The 16,570-nt window shown below is 44.2% G+C and overlaps 1 protein-coding gene across 3 annotated transcripts in view; it reads right to left on the minus strand.

Annotated features, from left to right (window-relative positions):
- Positions 1 to 16,570, minus strand: part of LOC143330157 (partitioning defective 3 homolog B-like) — a 186,221-nt gene that overhangs the window by 13,092 nt on the left and 156,559 nt on the right. For 2 of the 3 annotated variants that reach the window (XM_076746437.1, XM_076746439.1), the window contains exon 23: positions 8,214 to 8,293. In XM_076746437.1, the coding sequence (XP_076602552.1) occupies positions 8,214 to 8,293 (80 nt within the window). The remainder of the gene's footprint in view (positions 1 to 8,213; positions 8,294 to 16,570) is intronic. The other variant, XM_076746438.1, reaches the window with a different exon arrangement.

The following is a 16,570-nucleotide window of genomic DNA, read 5'->3' on the forward strand; positions in this document are numbered from 1 at the left end:
CCCGTGTATGTGCACGTTTGGTGTGTGTATCAGGGTATGAATGTGAGTGACTGTGAAGGTGTGAGGGAGCATAATACAGAGCATTCATATTAAAGAACTCAGCTGAAGTGTTAAAGGAGGAAAAAAAGACAAAGCCAGCAGAGAATGAGATGAAAATGACCACAGGAGGATAAAAAGAGGATATTGGAGGAGAGCAATGAAAAGAGCTCGGTAATATGGAAAGTGCTTAAAGTGAAAAGTATGATAAAAAGCTGCGGCGAGAAAGGAGAAAACAGGAGAGAGGATTCAATCAGAGCACAGAAAAAGTAAGAGAGAATAAAAAGAGAAACAGTGAAAGCAAAAGAAAATGAGATGGGAGAAGAACAGTGGAGAAACCCATCAGAGGAGAGAGAGAGAGGAACTGAGGGATGAGGGCCTTCCAGATGGTAGGAGACTGTTGCCGCGGAAACACAGAGAGGGCAGAACAATGGGGATTTGGAGTGGTGTTTCGCATCCCATCATAATACGGCCATGCCATTTGGAAACGGAGCGATGAGGCTGCAGCCAAAAAAAACAAAAAAAAAGAAAACGCAGACCAACAATTTAGTGCAGGCGGCTCCTCAGCAAACAAATTCTGATCAACACGACCAATGAGATATGAGCTGAGGGGTCACCAAATGCTGCTGCCTCTCCATTACGTCCACACTGACGTACTGTACGTTCACAAGCTCCACCACGAGAGGACTCGATGACCTGACTGCACGGAGAACCTCTAGAAACCGGCAACATCAAATTAAGCCATAAGTCACGTTAAATAGAGCTGCTAGCCACATCAACTTTTAGATACTTGAGTGCGCCATAAAGACAGATTGATCGCATCGGCAGTGAATTGGCTGCACCGTGTAAGTGCCCGAAAGTGTCAAGTTCATCTATACCAGCTGAAATGATTCAGAGTAAAGGCGACATTTAGTTTGGGCAGAATCATACATACCCACTTACAGGCAGTGCAGCGGCTAGCTTCCTGAAGCATCATGAACTCCATTACTGATAATACCATGTCCCATTCAAATGGCCTCCATTATTTCACATCTTGAGCCAATAAGGTTCCCCCACAGCAAGATGTAATAGTTTCAAGCTGGGGACATTTTGCTCTGAGCATGACCACAGGATACAAATTGCTGACAAAATTACGATCCCTCAATAGCCGCTAATTTGGTACATGAAGAGGAGTTCTGAAACAGTGCTTTCAACAGGGAGATGGGAGATTGTAAAAGCCTCTGCACACCCACAAGTACGGTCGTGGATTCATATGAAAGGGCTTTCAAGGGGGGGGCACAAACACACAGATGCATGCGCAGTGTTGGGAAACATCAAGTGTATTTGCAACTGTAGTCATGCATAAGGCTGCAACTCACAGTAAGTTTAACTGTCAATTAATCGATTCGTTTTTTGGTCTATTAAAGGTCAGTAAATGGTGAAAAACACTGATCAGTGTTTCCCAAAGGCTAAAATGACGTCCCCAAATGTCTTGTTTTGTCCACAGCTCAAACATATTCAGTTTACTGTCATAAAGGAGTAAAGAAACAAGAAAATATCCACATTTATGAAGCTGGAATCAGATTAAAAATTACTCAAACAGCTGGCGATTAATTCAAAAGTTGACAATTGACCACCATTCACTGGTAGTGAATGTAGAACAGTGGAGCTGAAGGTGAATGTGTACATCCATGGACTAACTTCACAAACAGTCTCACTGCTTTATTTTAATGTCAAACCTCTACCTGTCGCAGTAATACGAGCCGTTTCCTGTTTCACCAGATTCATTCATCATGTCCATTTACAGCACGCTCCATCTGCTATCAAAGAATCTGATGTGAGCTCGGACTCTGCACACGCTCATCACGCTGCCTTTCATAGTTTATGTCATTGTGAAAAACAACTTTGCATGCACAGACACATTTAATTACCATTCAACGACCCAACATAACTTTGAGAATTCGTGGAAAAGAAAACGAGGCATGTAGCAGCACAGGGACGGCAGATGGATCATTAGGCTGCTGCCAGATGTTAACATTTCACAGCTGCAAATGCTGAAACGAAGCACAGTCCATCTTCTCGTTCTTCGGTGAGTCATAAATAATAACATAACATCCACTGATGTATTTTGAGTATTTTTGGTAATTAGCTAACTGTTGTAAAGTGCAGGCGAACTATCGTCTGCGCTCAAAAAAGAACAATTCGAATCAGGCGAGATGTGACACGAATGTTCGAGCTTCGCTAAGCCACATGAGCACAGTATCACTTAACACCGGTTCAACTCTCAAAGACCTGTTAAACATTCACCGGCTGGGACCTGGAGGAAAAATTTCCTCCCTCACCCCGGGGTCCAGACATATGAAAGCATATCATACCCTTGTCATGGGGGGACCCAGTGGTTCTGCAACACATTATCGGTGGCAACTCGACTTTTAAGAGTCCTCGATCAAGATCAAAGCTGTGACCAGAACTCTTTAAAGCAGCAACGGGTGAACACATCAGAAACACTAGAAGCTAGGAACAAGCTAGGGTCAAGAGAGAAAAAGAGAGGGGGGGGGGGGGGTCCCCTGCGTGGCTAACAAACAAGCAGAGACTCGAGACCAGAGACGCAGGAAAACAACTGGACAATGGGCTGGATTGTGCAGCAGTTGTAAAGTGGTCTGGGAAAGCCTCGGGCCTGGTTGGGAGGTCTTCTCAAGAGAGACAGAGGGAGAGAGAGACATTTTCGTTTCCCTCCTCAGCAGAGTGAAAAAATTATTCAACAATGTCCTTTTCACCCCAAGTTCAGAGCGAATGAGGGAGAGGAGGGGCTGAACGAGAGAAAGATGCAAAGAGGAACGGCAGAAAGTGGAGGGACGCAAATGAGGAAATGCACCCAAAATAGACAAGACACAGAACACAACATCTGCCCTCTAATCACCAATCATCCAATTATCATTACAATGAGGAAGTGACAGCCTTCCCAGAAACCTGCACGGCAATTCTGATTGGCTCTTTTAATCCAATAAGAGTAATAACGAGGACAAATGGGAAAGGGTGTTTGGCTAATGCAATTGGGTCAAGGCTGTGTTTCAAACAACTGATCGCTGTTATCAACAGAACTCCTCTGGGAGCAAAATCATGTTTTTAATCAAGGCTGACTGAGTCCAGTCCTGTGCGCTTTGAAGCTCACACGCACGCCGCTGACGGCTTCAAAAACAGCCCTGAAAAGAAATACGGGCTCATGGAAGAAAGGGGTGCCACGAAACCACAGGGAAGCAAACCTTGGTTTTTAATAAAAAGAACAACACGCTCTCTCTCACTCACACACATGCATTAGTGTATACATAACTTATGGGGACGTTACGCAGGCTTGCATTCATTTGCAGGAGAGTAACCAAAACCATGACCTACCTTAACCCCAGTCTTCATCCTAAAATGTATTGATTTACATTAAGAGGACCTGTGTTTTGTCCTCATAATGTGACAAACTGATCCCCACTACATGAGGAATACATGGTACACACACACACACACACACACACACACACACACTCATACACTACTTATATAATGCATTCCTTAACATTTACCCTGACCTTAACCTAAACCTAAGTCTAATCTAACCCTTAAAACCAAGTCTTAACCTCACCCTGACAGTCCTCTGAAGTTGTGAGGATGGGCCAAAATGTCCTCACTCTCCACACACACACGCATGCACGCACACACACACACACACACACACACACACACACACACACACACACACACACACACACACACACACACACACACACACACACACACACACACACACACACACACACAGAGCACTGAAGACCCATGTTCAAACATTAACACCAAACTGGGAGGTGGTGTTAAGACACAAAACATTTAACTGCACCTTTCCAGGTCTGATCCCAGCCAGCAGTGTTTGCTCTCTCTCTCTCTCTCTCTCTCTCAGCCAGTCTCTCGACACTCTAAACTATCTAATAAAATGGAAATAAGCCCTAGTCCTCGACAAATGTCCTCCCGTGTTTAAAATTCAAACTGCTTCTCACATGGGCAGAGGTATAGGGACACACACTCTCAACAGGGGTCCTTTGTTTCAGTATAATCACACCACTGAGAGAAAGTGAGATGGAAGGGGAGAAGTACAGGAAAATGGTGAAATACAGAGAGAAGGTGAGATGTGGAGGACGGGGGGGTGAAGAGGATGGAGAGGTAATTTCAAGAAAATGGCAGTGAAAGGAGACCTTGGGGGATTTGCCATGAAAGGACATGCGCTGTTGCGTCCTCACCTCTTTCCTTTACTACTTTGTCTATGTTCCCTTTCCATCTTAGAAAAAAAAATTTAAAGAGCGAGAGAGTAAAGACGAAGGCTATTTTCTGAATTCTGAGCAAAGGTCATATAGCACTGAATGCATGATGAGGTGAAGTGATGAATGTTTGAATGGGCCACATGTTGCTGATGGACTAAAATGATGATATTTAATGTTGACGTTGACCATTGGATGACACCAAACTTGTTTTTTCTTTAGCATTATTCTACAAGCACATTATTTTATTATTTCAGCAAAATGGTTGCAACTTCTAAAATCAGGTTAAATTACTGTCGTCAAAAGTGATTTTAGTAGTAAACACTTAGAAAACGCTTTCATGCAGTCACAAAAATATACAATAAACCTCCAACAGACTGGTCTGGATTTCATGCAGTACGTTTACTGACAGTCTGTTCGGTGGTGTTTGTGCTTTAGGCAGGGAAACATCATCCACTGCTGGGTCATGTTTTAATTTTAGAGCCATCAAAATCTCGTCTCACAGTGATAGCGCGCACACACACACACACACACACACACACACACACACACACACACACACAGACGTGCACACACCCTCACATACATACACACAGACAACGTACCCAGTGCTCCAGTTAACTGACTTTGAGTCAAACATACAGTACCTGAGTAAGCAACCCTGCAGCTATTTTCGGACTCACTTGGAATAACATAAACACACACACACACACACACACACTCACACTCACACACACACACACACACACACACACACACACACAAACATGGTCCCTCCTACACATGCATACAGGTATAGAGGCATGCAGACACTAGATACACACAGCCTGCTAGCTATTTCTGGGCCAGTGGCAAAATAGTATGTTTTGATAAGGTCAACAGCCTGGATGTGGTTTCCAAACATGAGCTCTTTCTCCGACTCTCTAGATGCTGAAATATCTCTTGAGTTAATTGACAGCGGGAGAAACGTGGAGGCAGAGATGCAGAGGCAGGGAGGGAGATGAACAGAGACAGAGGGAGAAAGAGGGGAGTCCCTTTTAGGAACATTTCCGGGTGAATCTGACTATTCTGTGACTGGCTTTCAGATTGGTGTGTTCGTTTTGGGGAAACTTACAATATTGTAATAGTTTACTATCAGTCGTGAGATTATGAACGAGAAGGTGGGACGTGCATGTGTCTGTAAGGCTGTTTTCTCACCCACGAGTAAAAGCGGTTCTTTAATTTAGAGGTCAGACAACAATCAGCTATTTTTACAGAAATAGTTGAGCTTGTGTAACATGGAAAAGTCTCTTTTCACAACCACATTTGCTGCTTTAAATCTGAAGCATTTAAACCATCATTTCCCACTTAGAAGACACCATACATTTATATTTATTTACTTTATCAACTCTTTGTATCTTTAGTACTATTGTTATTATTTATTACATTATTACCCTGTTTATCTTTACTCCTCCTTACACGTACCTACACAGTCCTCCACTTACATATGAATACATGCTGCACTGACATCACAAAAAAAACTACAAAAAAAAATCTATTTGGTGTATATATGATAACACTCATGACCCTTTTTGTGTTACTGTCTGTTTATTCTCTTACATCTACGCTTAATGTGTCACCTTCTTGTCCTGTTGCTAAAAAACAAAGAAAGCTGCATTTTTTGGCAACGTGACAGTTTTAAATCAGACTTCAGCTGCGTCGAAATCGTTTCAGAAGTGTTACCAGTTTGTCGGCAGGCAGACTGTCAGAGTGACTTTTATGGAAAAATCGCTGGGGTCCCTTTCAAACACGAGGCCTACATGTAAAATTGGCACAGCATTTTTGGGATTACAGTGCATGTCTGAAAGTGGAAACAGAGACAGGGTGTACTGTATGTGAGTGTGTGTGTGTCCAATTTCCCAAGGCTTTTCAGATACCACAGCCAGACCTCAAAACTATCATCACTGTTCTCGCTCCCATCTGCCAAAGTCATCACCCACACACAGACACTCTCTCTCCCATGCACACACACGCACACACACGCGCGCACACACACACACACACACACACACACACACACACACGAAAGAGGTGTGAAATAGCCATCCCTCACCGTTTTAACAGGGGTGGGAACCTGGCTATAAACTTTCTAACGTTCTTAACTTCTGTCTGTCATTCCACTCGCTGACTTGCTCACTCTCTCTCTCTCACATTCGCGAACAAACAAACATTTGTTGTTGGCTTGTGAGTCTGCTGAGGTGTCGCTTCTTAGAGGCAAACTAAAATGAGGTGAGAAGAAGCTAGTAACAACTACTCTGAGCTTTCTCCTGTTGAATTTTACACTTCTATTTTCACTTGAATGCGTCTTATTTTTAGATAGAGCAGGAGTTTACAGCGCGGTGATATCAGGCATGTTAAGGGGCTTTACGTAAGTACATTACAGCAGCACTATTCATCTTTGGAAAGCAATGGAGAAAAAATGGCAGAGAACACAAGGGACCGTGGAGGAGAGGAGAGGGAATGAACAAAGGAGCGCACAGGAGAAGAAAAACTACGGAGATGTAAAGATAGACTGAAGAAAGAGAAGAGAATTAAAGTTGAGGCCTTTCAGGCAGCGAGAGTGAAAAGGTTGCAAATGAAAAATGAGACGCTGAAAGACCGAGAGTGACTGATGATGGTTGGGGAATATAGTATGCCTCGACCGAGTTTCACATTGAGATGCTTAAATGGTCGGCGAACAGCTGCGGTTCCACACACACGTTTTAAACATCTTTTAAACAACGATGGCCGTTCTGGACCTGGATGTTCATCTGGCCACATCGGAGACACATCATGAGAAATACATGGAAAGAATCCTTCAAGACGTCATTAGTGCACACAGGAAGCTGCTATTGTTCTTATGTCGGCTAATGCGATATTACATGCTGGAGAAAAACAACACAGCACAGCGGGCAACAGGCGAACGCGTGCTGCACAGATCGTCATGTGGTTAATGTCCCTGCTCGGCTGTCTGTCCTGTGTCCTCTGCTCTCCTGCCTCCCGGCTTTTCAACCATCTGACTAAGCAAAAAAAACCAAACAAAACCAGCTTAGTCTGACTGAAACTAAAAATGAAACAATGAAAGTAATTTTAGAAACGACAGTTAATTATTACAATATAAATATCTTGTGCAAAGCTCTTTTGACAGTTTGCACAACCCTGATTGGACGATTTTTATCTCTTAAATGACTTGAACCGTCAGGAAACTAAAGGTTCAGTCAATCTTTTTGTTAAATATTCCCACAAGAAGTTTATTTGTTGAGATATAACACCTGTACTCACGGCCCTGCGAGGGCCCACTGACAGTGAACGCTGTCGCAGTGACGTCAGCTCACGTTGCTGATTTGAAAAGCAGAGAACAAGCTGAGTCACATGAGCTAAATCCACGACGAGGTCCTTATCCTGTGTTAACGTATGCAACATTTCTGGTCGAGTGCAGTTCTTCAGATTGTGCTGCAATTTTTTTTTTTTTTAAATAAAAACACTGTATTGAATTTTGCTGCCTCTCTAATTCAATAAAACATACAGACAGCAAACTGTAACAGCAGAGGTTTGAAGCTATAGAGTTAAAAGAAAGGAATAAAACACCGGAGAATTCACTCACGACGACTTTGACAACTACTGATTGTGCATAAGCCGAAGTGCGTTTCGGTGGGGGGGCAGATCTCGGAGTCAGGGATCAGTTTTCAGCCCCTGTCTGAGTGCGCGCTCCCCAGGGAGGGGATAAGGTGAGTTCCTGGCTGAGCGAGGCCTCCAGAGACGCTCGCAAAGACATACAGACTACACAGATTTAATCAGAGGCTTCGAGGAGCAAAAGGGAGCAGAGAGCAGAGTAAAACATTTACTTTTTGGACTTCCTCATACGAGGATAAGGAGCGGTACCTTGGTAAGGAGGCATACTGACGTTCCACCTCTTCATAACGTGGTGCCAGCCGATGATCCGGCCCTCTGCCTGGCATCTGCTGAAGAGAGACAATTGGTTAGTTTGTGGCCTGCACAGCCTGAATTATGTATTTCCCTGCCTCGAGCACTAATAAACTGCAAAACTGTGAGCCTAAGCATGTGCAGCGTGCACCCATAAGCCCCTCGCTCTCCTCGTATGTGTGTCTGTGAGTGTGTGTTTGTGATACAGGGGTAATTTAGGATCGACAAAGGCTAGTTATTAGGGATTTAGAGTTTCGGTCTTCTAAGTTTATTGGGGGTGGGGGGTGGGGGGGGTGGACGAGGTCTCCATCCTAGATTAGGTTACTTCAGAACTGGATGGAGTCGTCTGGCTCACACACACACAAACACACACACAGAGTCACACACACACTGACTCAAGTCTCATCTCCATCTTGAGAAAAAAAGATTAAGTCAAGCTGCTGACAGTTCAATCTCTTCTGCTTCCTCTCTTACTCTTCATCTCACTGGTTCTCTCTCTTACCCTCACATCACGTTTTTTTTTCTCCTCTTCCACTTATTCCCATTCCTCTCTTCTCCCCTCTTACACACACACACACACACACACACACACACACACAGACACACACAGACACACACAGTCCCTCTCTCAGAGATTATCCCGGGCTATTCAGTAGGGAGATTCCAGCTGCCGCGGCGCTCCTTAAAGAAGCCGACTAAACCCCAAACGTCAACAAGCTCCATTAACACACACACACACACAAACAAACACACGCAGACAGACACACACACACACACACACACACACACACACACACACACACACACAAGCCATTTTCTCTGTCAGACACACTGAATATTGTAAATGAGACTCATTTTAACATAATGTGGGGTGAGAGAGTGAGAAATGAATCAGGTGATTGAGTGTTGTGACTTACTGTATGTGCAGCATTATAAAGTCCCTTCAGGGTCTGTGTAACACTGAGCCTCTGAAAATAGCCCATCAAACGCACCGCCGCCACTGCAGAATGGTGCTTTTGTTGATAATATACATTTCTATCAGCTAAAATTGCATAACACAGAACTGTTTCTTCAAGCACACTGTTGTACCTCAGACAACAGGACAACACTGTATGTCATGTGCATGTTTTTATACTGTAAAAGTGGGGTGAACCATGTATAACATGTGGGAGAAACTGCAGAAGAGTTCCATTAAACCCAAAAGATAATAGAAGCGAACCAAGTGTATGTGTGTGTCCCAAAGTGGCGAAGACAAAAGGTTGAAGGTTTCATAGAAAACTGGGTTTTCTTCTCAACTCAAGGCAATATTGTCAATGAAAAAGGTGCTGAGAATTAGATATTACAGACCACAGCTTTTTCTTCTCTCTCTGCATTCCAGGGTATGATGCCAGGAGGCATATAAAACAGATTTGCTAGTCCTGCTTTCTTTTGAACACCTGTCTTTATAGCTTCAATATCTCAGGTGGAGAGAGAGCGCGGGATATTAGGTGGGAATAGAGAGGTGGAGCGAAAAGAATGAAAAGGCATTAAATGGAGAAGAAAGGAGGAAAGAGAGATAGAGTGAATGAGAAGTAAATGAGTTAGAGAGAGCGGGCGAGAGAGATATAGAGAGGAGGAGGGATATTATGAAGCCATTGAGAAGTGGCAGGGAGAGAGAAGGGATGAGAGGTGAATTATAAAACACGGGAGCGAATGGGGTGAAGACAAGGACAGCGGAGCGGAGGGCCGAAAGGGACACCGACGACACAATTTAAACAAGACGTTAAAGGAGGGAGCGAGAGATAGCGAGAGGGGGAATGACTGCAACATCCAGGGGAGACGGAGAGGTGGGAGAGACGAGTAATAGGGGTGAAGAGAAAGCAAAGAGTCGTGAATGGAGAGAAAATGAATGAAAGAGGGAGGCAGGTGTCAGACAGCTGGAGGAAAGAAAGCAGAGGAAAGATGGTTTGGATAGAAGAGCAAGGCGCTGCCGGGCTTAGCGATCATTAACTCAAACAGGAGCAAACAGTGCACTTGTTGGGGACTATTTTATATGCATTTGGTGCACCAGTGAGTATTTATGGCGGTGGCATGTGGGATTGACTTAAAATAAACTACAGCTTGTGCTACTGCTATTCGGTACTTGGTATTTTTGGACAAGGATGGAGGTCTATGGCACAAAGGAATAAGATATATCAGGCTTTGGCTTCACAGTACTTGGATGAGTTTACTGTTATATAGAATACTGCCAGGCTTGTCCTCTGAAAGGCAGCGGATGACGAACCCATAAGACGTCCTATTACAGACAGACGGACAGGCCGAGGGTACGGTTCGGAGCTCTTCTGCTCGAGTGTGCATGTCTCTGTGTGTTTCCATACACATGGATTAGGAGGAGGAGATTACCGCGCGATGCCACAGACTGAGTAAACACAAACAGATTGAGTGTGTAGTGGATGTGAGCGTATGAAGTGAAGGAGTGTATAGAAAGCAAACACACATCTCCATCTAAACACACACAAACAAAGTGGTACATAGTGAGGATGTTGGAAGAATGTTAGCTATTACTTGATATTACTACATTTCTACACTATCAGTAACTTATTGCTGTGTGTGTGTGTACGTCTCTGAGTGTGTGTCTGTGACACAGCTTTGACACTGTTCTGTTTATAGAAGCAGCAAAATCAGTTTGGAATAAAGACCTGGAGAGGTTTTGGTTGGTAGAAGAGGCCCGGGTTGCACAGCATCACACACTGATATGAAGTCACAAAAGTCATGAATCTGTGTAAAACTTCAGCTTTTGTTTGATGAATATCATAAAATACATTTAAATGCAATGATGAAGTGAATCCAAGTATTTTTGGTTTTACATAAAGTTCTACAGTAAGATGCTCATGGCTGGAAATGTCACTCAATCCTAAAACAACTCAGCTGGAGCTAAAAGACTTGAAGGTTTAAGACTAAAAGGTTTCTTAGTGAACAGAACGACTTGCCCTGGACGACTGCAGCTGCCTGTCTGTAGCTGTGTGCAAGCAGTGTGTGTGTGAGGCAGGGAGGGAGGGAGGGAGGGAGGACACAGCGTGGCCATAGAAACAGGCCCTCACAGGCAGAGCAGGCTACCCAGGGCGGCCGGGCTGTGTTCACTTAACAACGAGAGGTTGAGACAGAATCTCACTTCTTCCTGTACTGTGAGACACATGAGGATGTCAGAGAGGTTTGCTTTGAAAAAATAAACATTATATATTATATATGCTGGGTTAATCCACCTGCCCGGTCCTCAGAAACTGCCCTGTCCATGCAGTCAGTGTGCAGTATATGTTGACTGAATGATGACACCTGTGAAGATTCTGTGTGTTGAAAGCGTAAAATGTAATTATTCAGGTGTGTGTGTGTGTGTGTGTGTGTGTGTGTGTGAGTGTGCGTGAGTGAGAGAGAGATGTTGAATGTTGGTCGACACTCAGCATTCAGAGCTGTGACAGGAGTACAGTGCAGGGCAAACACTGTGACAGCTGAGCTTGCGAGGAACACACTGCACACACCTTCTTTCTTCTCCCCTCAAACACACACACACACTCACTCACACACACATACACACACACACACACACACCTGTATGAGCACGTGCACAAAATCCATCTTCCTCAAAACATGCACAATCTTTCTCTTTCAAGTGCACACACACATAGTCCCTCTCTCTCTCTCTCTCTCTCTCTCTCTCTCTCTCTCTCTCTCTCTCTCTCTCCCTCCCCAGGCATGTGCACACACACACTTAAACACACTCCCCCTCACTCACAGAGGGCTGTGGCAGCGCTGTAGCGCACTGGTTGGGGTAATGGTCTAGTGAAAAACCATTTCACGGCATAGCGAGCAGAGGAGAGGCAGAGAGGAGAGCGCGGAAATCAAGCAGAAGAGACTGATACTGAAGGGAGAGGGAGCAGACACACACACACACACACAGAAAACGACACAGACACACACTCGCAAACACACATGCGCGCACACACACACTGTAAGAGGGGCTCATCTCTCTCCTTTCAACAGACCCTTCAATTTACCCATAAAACAGACCACCCCATCACTTTCAGAACTCACACACACACACACACACACACACACACACACACACACACACTCCCCCTGTCGTGTTTCTCTCTCGGTCTGTCCTACACACAGACGCCGAGCGGTTCAAACGTCCCATCCTTTTCACTCGAGCTGTTTCAAGGATTTCAAAGGGATTCTGATCGACACGGAGCGTTTAGTAAATGAGACTACTTAGCCCAAACGTGAAGTGTCTCTTTCCGTCTTCCTTGTCGCTCTTCAGCGCTTTCTGTGCTCTCCTCACCTCCCGCCTCCCCCCTTTCATCCTCTCCATGTCCACACCTCATCTCTTCCCTTCATTAACCGGCTCTCCTTAAGTGAAATAAAGGGTTCCTGTGAGCACTTTATGTTAAAACCCCCTCCCCAGCCTTCACTCTTAATTAAGAACTCCTGGTTCTGCTGCACCCTTAATGCTGTTGTCTTACTCCCATCGTCCTTCCTCCTTTCCGTGAATCCATCCATCACTTACCCATGAATTTATAAGCCTCTCTCTGTGCTCCCTCGTCATTTCATTTCACCCTTCTCCCACATCCCGTCTCCTATTGTCTTTCCTACCCCGTCTCTTCCTAAAATCAATGATGACAAAGAGGAACAGTATAATCTCTTCCAGTCACTTCTGTTCCTTTCAGTGTTCTCCTCCTTCCTAAGCCCCCTGCCGTTCCTCCTCTCTTCCTCCCTACAGCAGATAGAGAGAGGGGGAGGGCTCCCTCTTTAACAGTCCCTTACCTTCCTCCTGCCATATGTTTCTTTTACTCTCAGTCCATCTGTCTTTCCCTCACTCACCAATGTCCTTTTCTCCTTCCGGAAATCAATGGAAAAAGATTCTGCTCCCTTTCTATCATCCCTCCATCGTGCCCCCCCGCCGCCTGCCTCCCACCCATGTAGAAATCGATGAATAAGGGAAGGCTGGTTCTAATCCGTATCAGTCATATCGTTCTGCACAGCCAGCACTTTAGGCTGACTCAATTAAAACACAGCTCTGAGGAGGCTGCGTGTGTGTGTGTGTGTGTGTGTTTGAGAGAGTGTGTGTGTGTCATTTCTGCTGCCTGTGATATACCTGAAGCCTGTGCATCGTGTTAGGAGGAGGACCACCTGAAGAAACTGTCGAAAGCTAAAGACAATGACTCACCATGTTAGCGGTGCACTGGAAAAAACTTCTTTGACATAAATACAGATTACAAGCAGTTTGGACTTGAGTCCTTGTGATATAAAACTGATCTCAGATCTGCTGTCTGATCAAAATTAAAATAACGCAAAGCAGGATGGAGACAAACACCACAGATCTCAAACCTCCGATGACTCGATCCACGTCAATCTACACCTGTGCTGCATGATGAAAGCAGACCTGCAGCTGCTTTACTGGTGACAAACACATACAACCCGGCAACATCTCTCAGCAGTTGGTGGCTGAACTTCATTGTAAGTTTTTCTACTTTTAACTTTCAGCTGACAGAACCGGTAATTCCAAACTAAGTTGGCACAATGTGTTTTGGGTTTTCTCAGCTTTAGGGCCAGCAAGTTGTGCAAGGTGGAGTAATATTGGCTGTGTGTAACTACACAGGTTCTGAGGGAGTGAAACATGCAGTGGAAAGTTCTTCTTCATCACATTGTGTCTGCATACTTCAAACTTTAAGGTCAGACATCACATTTATAATTTTCAAACTTTTTATCCCCTCAAAACCTGCGTAGTTACACACAGCCGATATTACTGCGCCTAAAGAATAATTTAACATAATGCAGTTGGTGCAGCACATTTAAAATGACATATCCATAAAATATCAGCCCCCCATTTTTCAAATTGGCCTTTTTTTTTGGAAAAGCCTCCCAGCTTTCACTCAGGTTCGTCGCTAGGTGGAAAAACTGCTTCAGGTTTTTAGAAAATTACAACAACGCATGGCTGTGTGTTATTAGTTGGATTTCGTCACCGGTTGAAGGCCATTCTTTATGATTACTTCACCCCAGGCATGCTGGTAGTATTTCACAGGGATGGAAAAAGATTTAAATACACACACACAAAGGTAATCCATACACACATTTGCATATCACACTTTTACACACACACATTCCATCTACTGATAGGTGAATGCATCCTGTTAATCAAACCTGTTATAAGTGATATGTTATCTTATTCTGTGGAGAGCGAGGAAAACATATTACACCTGTCTGTGTGAAGCGAGCTATGCTTCACATTTTCAAATGGCACGCATCAAAAAGAAATCTAACACCAGTGTTTTTTTCTTTTCATTGGCGCCAGATGTCAATTTGTATTTTCTCCTCCTTCGTTTCCTTTCCAAACTCCAAACCGCTCATGAACACTGCTGCCACTCCTGGCCACATGCAATGGGTTGTGGTGCCATCCACTTGCACTCAAGCAGTAATAAACAAGGCGGCGGTAAAACAAGTTCATTCACCCCGTTCTTCCTCACACACTCCATCTTTCCTTCCTCCCGCTGCTGGCCAACCATACATACTTCCTTCCGTTCATTCATCCATCACGGCATCCCAGTCTTTGTTTATTCTTCCCATTATAACTCTCCATCCATTCATTTAAGACTATATACCATCCCTCCGTCCATCTATCCATCCATCCATCCATCCATTCATTCTAGAGAAAGCAGTAATTGCAGCTGCTGGTGAAAAGCCATCCATTTTCTCAGGCTAATTACTACACCCTCTTAACAAAGCAGCACTGAAGGAAAGAGAGTACACTCACAAGAACATGCTTATTCACACTCTTACACAAGTTCACCTCTGCACACACACTCAGCTCTTCAAATGGGGCCTTTCCATAGTCCATCACTCTTCTAATGAGTCTGTGTCGACCACACAGGAGACAGTCGCTCAGCCAAAGTCAGAAGTTCATCTGTAAGATATGCATCTGCATCACAGGTTGGTAGCTGGCATAAAAATAATGAGAGGAACGAAGCCTATAACCTTCTTCTTATTCCACTCTCACATCTGTCCACCAAATATGAAGCCACAGACAGCAGTTTGTTAGCTTAGCAACAGGTGGAAACAGCTAGCCTTGCTCTGTCTGATAGTAACAAAATGCACCTACCAGCATTTCAACAGCTCACTGACTAACATGTCATGTCTTGTTTGTTTAGTCTGTACAAAAAAAACAAAGTATATAACATCAGGTCTTATGGGTGGGGGGCTGGGGGTTATATGCTGGACTATTTCCTGCCTTGTATCAGTGACTTCATGGAATCTCCACTGGTTGCCCGGCCTGGGGAACTGACATTTTTGCATTTTGGCTTTTATATGAATTAAACAAGTAGAACACGCTAATTAGTGACCTTTAAAGGTGATTGCAGGCAGATTTTGTTACATTTGGAGAGATGTTTCCCCCTGTTTCCGCTGTTTATGCTAAGCTGAGCTAACAGGCTGCCGGCTGGAGTTTCATACTGAACATACAGGCAGTGGTGTTGATCTTCTCATTTAACTCTTTCAGGAAACAAACAAGCACATGCATTCCTTTAAAGGGAAACAACACATACAGATCATGTCCTTATACTACTCAGAATGAATAAAAAATAATTACAATTCATCAATACGCTGTTTCTACGCTGTGTACTGTAAGTGGGAGGTGTTCCTGCGTGTCTTTAGCAAACACAGTCAGAGCTGAAGGCTGCAGAGCGAAGTTTCAAAACCAGAAATCTCACCACCTGGCAAAGTAATCGCTGATTCATTGCTATTGATCAACCACCTTGTGAAACCTCTGCAGACACACCATTTTGGTCAGTTTGTGCGACCGGACTGTAAAATCTCACTCAGCCCTGCTGAGATACACAGAGACTGACAGGCGTGAGAGCGAGGGTGACAGACAACAAGCTCCAAAGTGTCAGAGAGGCAGAGAAAGATAGTGAAAGAATAAAATAACATGAGCAAATTTTGCTTATTTGTTTACAACACCAAAGAGGCACAAAGCGTCTTTATTCGCAAACCTCCTCCTCCTGAAATGTCAGCAAAGCACTAGAATAAAGGGCTAAGAATTAAGACTGGTGCACAGTTAAATGTCACAGCGCCGTTGAGCCTCTCATACAATTAAGACCACAGAAGGTCAATTTTCCCCAAAGCACGCAGCTCAGCGCATCTCCCGTGAATACAGCGATTAATACTCCTTAATGCACAGCGTATCCTGTTTGCTTAGTGTAGGATTGTGAGGGAGTGGAAGAGGCTGCATACTGTGTTTGTGTGTGTTTGTGTGCATATCAGTAGGTAGACCCATCAATCACATT

The sequence above is a fragment of the Chaetodon auriga genome, chromosome 13 (genome assembly GCF_051107435.1).
Source record: "Chaetodon auriga isolate fChaAug3 chromosome 13, fChaAug3.hap1, whole genome shotgun sequence".
Lineage (NCBI taxonomy): Eukaryota > Metazoa > Chordata > Actinopteri > Chaetodontiformes > Chaetodontidae > Chaetodon > Chaetodon auriga.